The sequence below is a fragment of the Ziziphus jujuba genome, chromosome 8, assembly GCF_031755915.1.
Source record: "Ziziphus jujuba cultivar Dongzao chromosome 8, ASM3175591v1".
NCBI classification, from domain to species: domain Eukaryota; kingdom Viridiplantae; phylum Streptophyta; class Magnoliopsida; order Rosales; family Rhamnaceae; genus Ziziphus; species Ziziphus jujuba.
This window is the reverse complement of record NC_083386.1, coordinates 18,559,826-18,566,137: the sequence shown is the minus strand read 5'-3', so window position 1 is coordinate 18,566,137 and position 6,312 is coordinate 18,559,826. Positions and strand designations below refer to the sequence as shown.

General features: G+C 35.1%; 1 protein-coding gene across 1 annotated transcript; it reads right to left on the bottom strand.

Moving 5' to 3' along the window:
• Nucleotides 1-3,367: 3,367 nt before the first annotated feature.
• On the bottom strand, nt 3,368-5,890 carry LOC107407188 (uncharacterized). The gene is made up of 5 exons (XM_016014433.4): nt 5,340-5,890; nt 4,879-5,220; nt 4,293-4,629; nt 4,025-4,141; nt 3,368-3,924 (listed from the first exon to the last, which is right to left on the bottom strand). Exons 1-5 carry the CDS (start codon nt 5,685-5,687, stop codon nt 3,815-3,817), a joined length of 1,254 nt encoding a protein of 417 aa, XP_015869919.2. The 5' UTR covers nt 5,688-5,890; the 3' UTR covers nt 3,368-3,814.
• Between the last annotated feature and the right edge of the window lie 422 nt (nt 5,891-6,312).

Below are 6,312 nucleotides of genomic sequence, written 5' to 3'. Positions count from 1 at the left end.
GCATCAAACACAAACATGCGTGTAGAAACAGCATTGTTCATTGATAAGTTTATGTGATCGATGACATAAACTTCCATATGAAACAACGTCTCAGGTCATTCACTTTTGGATTAAAATATCACTCTTTTATTTATTAAAGTAATTAGTGGGATGGGCAAGATTTCGCTTTATACAATTCAATAATTGTAGAACATATGTGTGTTTTAAGCAAGCAAATGAATATTCTTGGATTTCCTTCATAATAATTTTCAATATGCAATCTGTTTATATGATATATTGCAACTTTATTGAATTTTAGTAATACCCAAAAAACTTTATTGAATAACAGAGCATAAAAATTCTACAAGATATGAAAAAGGCCTGGCCCAAACAGGACCAAGAGAACGTGATTGACGGCTGGGTATGGGCCAGATATCTTGAATGCTGCAGAGCAGCAAATAAAGAATCTGTCACACATGATGATGTCATTATCTCTTTTGAATAAAAATACTCTTCAACCACCCCTCCTGGTTTAAAGACGAAACTGAAAATCAAAAGGGGTTTGAACCCACCACGTGGCTGACAGCTGCTCTTTTCGGCCTGGTGAGTCCCTTGATTGAGTGGGTTGGTTGGTTCCAACCCAATTACAGTTTTCATTTAGATTGATGAATTTCACTTGGGAGTTGGGCGTAGATTTTGGCTTTCCCCACTGCTAGCTGTACAAAAACGATCAATGGAAGCAATCTCATCAAGAAATTATAATAATATATATATATATATATATATTTAAGCTTTTTTAATTTTGTTCTAATTGTAAGTTAAATTTATGTTATTTATCTGTTAATTTTTATAAATTAATTTTTATAATTAAAAATTATAAATGTAATTATGATAAAACTCATGAAGTTTAAATGAAATTTACCTTTAAAAAATATATGTTATGAATTTATTTATAAATATGCTAACTGTAGAGAATGATATTCGAAATTATGTTAAACATAGAAATTATAAAAAAACCAACACTATTAGGGCCACTAAATTTTTTCAGCAAATTTTATTTATCAAATAATTTATCAGCAGCAGATATTTTGATAAATTAAGAAGGAAACTTTCATCATTCAAGGATGTGGAATTATACTAGTAACCATCGTTAACTGGATTATTCCGTAGTAAATTAAAACAAAAAACTAATACCTAAATTTTATTGAAAATGAACCAATATTTATCAATGCCACATTATTTGGTAAACTACCAAAAAAAAAAAAAAAAAAAAAAAAAGGGTTAACCTAGCTATTTTGTGTAAGAAAAACAAGGGGTAAGTATATTTTGTCTTCCATAATCTTTTATATTTTGTCATCCAAATTAGTAGACCCCTCACATGCACACCCTAGACTATGATTTTCTAATATTTTAGTTCAATTATGTAATTTTTCCTAATAAATTTGGTAAATTAGTTATGTATATGGTTTAATTAGAATAAAGCAATTTTCTAAACATAGTTTTATGTGTTGTATATATTTAATTTTATCAAATATATATATATATATATATATCAAAATGTAAAATTAGAATTTTTTTTTTTTTTAATCAGTTACAACAATTACTTCCCGATTTCTCCAACCTTGACTTTTTTTCAAATGGTTGTCAAAGACATACTAATTTATCCAAATTTACTCGACAAAATGTAAGATTAGACTTAACAAACAACAAAATAATACTTCATGAGCTAATGCGAAGGGTTTTGTAATATAGGAGACAGAGTGCAATAAGTGGTATAATTAATAAGGTAAAATGTAGTTATCCCAAAAAAGAAATATAGAATAATAATAAAAGAAAAGGTTGAAAATTTTCCTTTAAAATATGTTGTAAAGAAATTTAAAAGTTAAAAATGGACTGATCAATGACTATACTAAGTAAGAAATCATTAACAAAGCTAACAAACAAAGATTTTGTACAGTAGATATGCGATGCTCTTGTTGGATTCCACAAGACAAAGCCTACCTCGCTTAATACAAAAGACATTGTACTTGGAAAAAAAAAAAAAAATTAAAAATTAATCATACTTCCCACAAAACCCAACCTGTGCACAGATTTCAACCGTTTCAAGAATCCAATGCCAGCTTGTAAGTTGTATGTTATCTAAAATAAGCATCAAACAAAATACAAGCAATTTGGCCAATTGAGTACCATCCCTTTGAGAATCAAACCCCAATTGCTCACAATTTTCTTTGGGACATTTCATTTTGCAAAACAATAATGTTACTTTTAAGATTTGTACTAAATTCCTCCCAGATAGACAAAGGCAGATTTGGAATATGTAAACCTACAAAAGCTATGGTTTTCTACAATTCAATTTATTTTTTAATGCCCCAAATTACAAATTGAGCTGCTTCGGATCCCAAATAAATCCCATTGAAAAATACAGCAGATTGGAGCTTTTTTATTAGGGTTATTTGCATCAGTATCCTGAACTCTACACCTGATTGCAATTTGATTTTTGAATTCTGCATTTATCACTTTTGGACTTTATAGAAATATGCATTTATAACCTCTAAATTTTGTAGAAATTCACATTGATACTCCCAAGTATAGGACTGTAAAGTTTTCACAATTTAGAAGGAACTATGAATCTATGACAAATACAAAATCCAATAACGAAATTATAAACAGGTCTAGAGTTCAAGAGCCATAGGAGAGCCCAAAACAAAAAATAAAATAAAATAATTTCTTTTTATTACACTTTGAATACGTTTGAGAGAGACAGACAAGTTGACCAAGTCAACATCACATCGATTCTGCAACAATCTAATTTAAATTGCCACTACCCACCACCAAACAACGCCCTTGCATGCCTTCTTTTTCTCGTCTCTCTCTCTTTTATTTTCCTTTACTCGACAAATAACCGGGAAATGCAAGCGAAACTGATGGGGAAGAACATAAAATCAATAAAGAAAAGCTCAAAAGTAGTACCAGTCATGGGGTCCACAAAAATCAAAATCAGACAAATTACGTACGGTAGACTTTAGACCCATTTCAAATTTGCATTTAATATCACTAACCCAATACTTCACGTTGAAGAAACTACAATACATTTTCGTAACTTTATTCCCACCCCTTTCACGAATCTTTGACAATATTTGTTAGGTTTAGATAGCTTGGCGTTAACCTAGTCTTGAACTTCGTCAAAAGTTAGTATTAAATTACAACTGTATGTAACCCCCAGCAAATTATTCAGTTCGGATTTCCTAGCAATAATTATAAGATTTAACTAACCTTGTAACTGAAATTAGTAATAAAATTTTAAAAACTATAACAATCCCTCTTCAAGAAAAGAATTGGGTGCCATATAAACAATGGTTAAAAAATATAAATATGAAATAAGCAGTAATAGAATGAATCTCAATACTTCTTTCTTATTAGAAATTTTTACCTCCAAGAAGGGAAATTACAGCGAAGAGCCTTTCAATACCCCCTTTTACAACCCAAATTACCAGTTAACCATGTTGCCAAAAAAAACTAATATTTCCCACCCTTTTTCCCATCAAACATTGAATGAAAATTTTGCCAATTATTACATGACAAAAAAAAAAAAAAAAAAAACCACCATTTCCTATTACTACTATTCTTTCTTCTTCAATCTAAAACACCTCCTATAAACCATAGAGGTCGTGGCTTGCAACATCCTTCAAAAAAATACCTGGATTTTCTTATTGCTCCTAAACTACACTCGCATTCTTGAATTTCATTACCCTAAGAAAAGATTTTAAAAAATAATAATAATAAACAATACCATATACCCTATAAGTAATTAATACGGGTTTATACTTTGGATCAGTCAATACGTCCACTCCTGAGGAAGACGAACTTCATGATTCAGAGTCCCTTCTGGCCTTAAACTCCTCCTTTGCTGTGCCAAAAGGGCATTTCTTCTAGCCATTAAAACCTCTGCAAATGATTAAAAAATAAAAATAAAAAAAAACCCAAAAGTTAAACTCGAAAGAAATTGAGAATCCACAACTAAAAATTCCATTCAAATCGAGCATACCATGATCTGGCGAAAAACCGGTACCGAAACGGGGCTGAGCCTGACCGTGATTCACAGCTTCAACGTTCAAGTTCAGAGCCTGAACGACCTTCGCTGGAAGCAGAACAGTCGTACAACCTGGTCGAAAAGACAACCAAAAAAAAAAAGAGGAAGTTGAATAAATAAGAATTTTGACAAACATATTTATGGATAATCCCAAAGTCGAAATTAAGATTAACCAAGATCTTTCAAAAAAACAAAACAGTATGCAAAAAACATTTTGCAATACCTGTCTTCTTGCGAGACTCTGGAGGATTGCCATATTTGCGAGGCAAGAAAACCCCAGTTCCAGAACATTCCCTCTTAACGCCAGATCCACCAAGCAAAACTGCTCGCATGGCAGTATCAGTGTGCTGTGGCTGTTGGATTTGCTGAGGCCTCCAAACAGAGTGAGGCAAATTCATAGCACGCTCATGCCCAATATTCCTTCCCCTGTTCCGGATCTGTTGCTGATTTTGGTTATGGTGGTTGTGGTTGTGGTTGTGAGCCCAGCCGTTCTTAACCTCTCTTACCCAAGCGGCAGAGCACTGTGACTTGAGCGCCTGGTCTGGTCTTACTTGCTGAAGCTGCAAAAACAGATAAACCCATGATTCAGAAAATAGAACACTAAGATCCAAATCTCTGTTTGGATGCAAAGGGGAAAAAAAAGAAGGTTGAAATTCCATATTTCCCGGAAAGAAAAAGTTCAGTAAAAAACCTTGGGAGAGTTCTATTTCAATTACTTTTCCACCATTTTTTTTTTCTGGAACGGAGCTATACCCTCTTTTTCATTTTTCACTTTCCTAAACTTAAAAAGAACCACAAAAATGGCTTACCCTTGCAAGATTCTGACTAAAACCCTGGTTGTTGTTCTTGTAGAGCCCACTGTTGGGGTTTCTAACACAAGGAACCGAAGGATTTGGACTACCATGGGGACCGAGCAGCCCTTTTCCACGGTTACTGAACTTCGTTTCTTCGTCAGTCATCTTCAACCTAGCGACCTGCCCAGCCGCTTCGTAAATCAGGTCCCAAGTGTCATTCCTTGCTCCAAACGGCGTCGTTGGAGGAGACGGTACCTGGGAAGGACCGTTTGGACTTCCATCGCTTGAAATAGTACTCCTAGCACACCAGCTTCCGATTCCACTCAGAGTCGACTGAGGTGACCCGGACAACACCATCTGAGTCAACAAAACGAGTCAAACTAGCTCAGACCCCAGCTTTAGCCAAGAAAAAAAAAAAAAAAAAAAACACACACACACAAATAGAAGGATTCCGTAGAAATTACGAAAACGCGTACCTCATGTTTGTCTTGAGGGAAACTCGTCACGGCGAGTTTCTGCGAGTCATGAAGCGTGGACTGAGCAAGCCGACGAGTCAACCCGAACAGAAACTCTTCCTCGTCGCTGCTCTCGGCCTCCATCGAACCCACCACGGATTCAACAGGCGAACTAAGGGCCGAGTTAGAACTAAACGAGTCGAACTCGTAGGGGAACTCAGAGGGAAATCCATCATGAGAATGCCCAAAACCAGTTGTTCCACCACCACCACCGTTCTTGTCGAAGCCATCCTTATCCATAAGCACGTCGTCGTCGGTGAGAAACTTCGGCGGTAGCCAAAACTCGGCGTCGTCTAAGGACTGAGCCATGCGCGTTACAGAACCCAAAAGAAAAAGAAGGAGAAGAAAAGGGAAGTGAGGGATGGGTTTGCGATTTGGGTGCGAGAGGGAGGGAGGGAGGGAGTAAGAAGGGAATGAGAATGAGGAAGTTGCTGGTTGGCAAAGATTTAATAATGAGCGCAGTTGAGTTTGCTGTGGTTTCCAGAGTAGGGGGGCCCAACAAAAGGAGGGAAAAAAAAAAAAAAAAAACACAAAACAAAAATAAAGTAGGAAAAAAAAAACAAAAAAAAAAAAAAAGGGGTGAGGAAATGAGAAGGCGGTGGGGGAGGCGAGAATGTTGAAGACAGGTTTGCTTTTTATAATTTTATTAGGGTTTCATTTCAGGAGGGTTTTCTTTCTGGCCGATTTTCCTTTTCGTTTTTTTCCTTTTTTTTTTTTTATTACCGTACCCGTCTTTTCTCATAACCGGTACTGATACTGGCACATGTTGAATCACAAATTAAATTTGGTTAAAAAAATAATTACTGAAAATGAAAATTAAAGGACATGACCGGTTACAGCCGGTTAAATGGGGGGAGGAAAAGAGAATCGGCGCTCATGCAGCGCCATCTGAGTGAGAGCGAGAGAGAGAAATCTTTTTTTTTTTTTTTTTGAA

Coding starts and splice junctions, on each gene's coding strand:
- LOC107407188 (XM_016014433.4), bottom strand. CDS start 5,687: ATGGCTCAGTCCTTAGACGACGCCGAGTTTTGGCTACCGCCGAAGTTT. Junction 5,221..5,339: donor TCCCTCAAGACAAACATGAG/GTACGCGTTTTC, acceptor TTGTTGACTCAG/ATGGTGTTGTCCGGGTCACC. Junction 4,142..4,292: donor AGAGTCTCGCAAGAAGACAG/GTATTGCAAAAT, acceptor CTTTTCGACCAG/GTTGTACGACTGTTCTGCTT.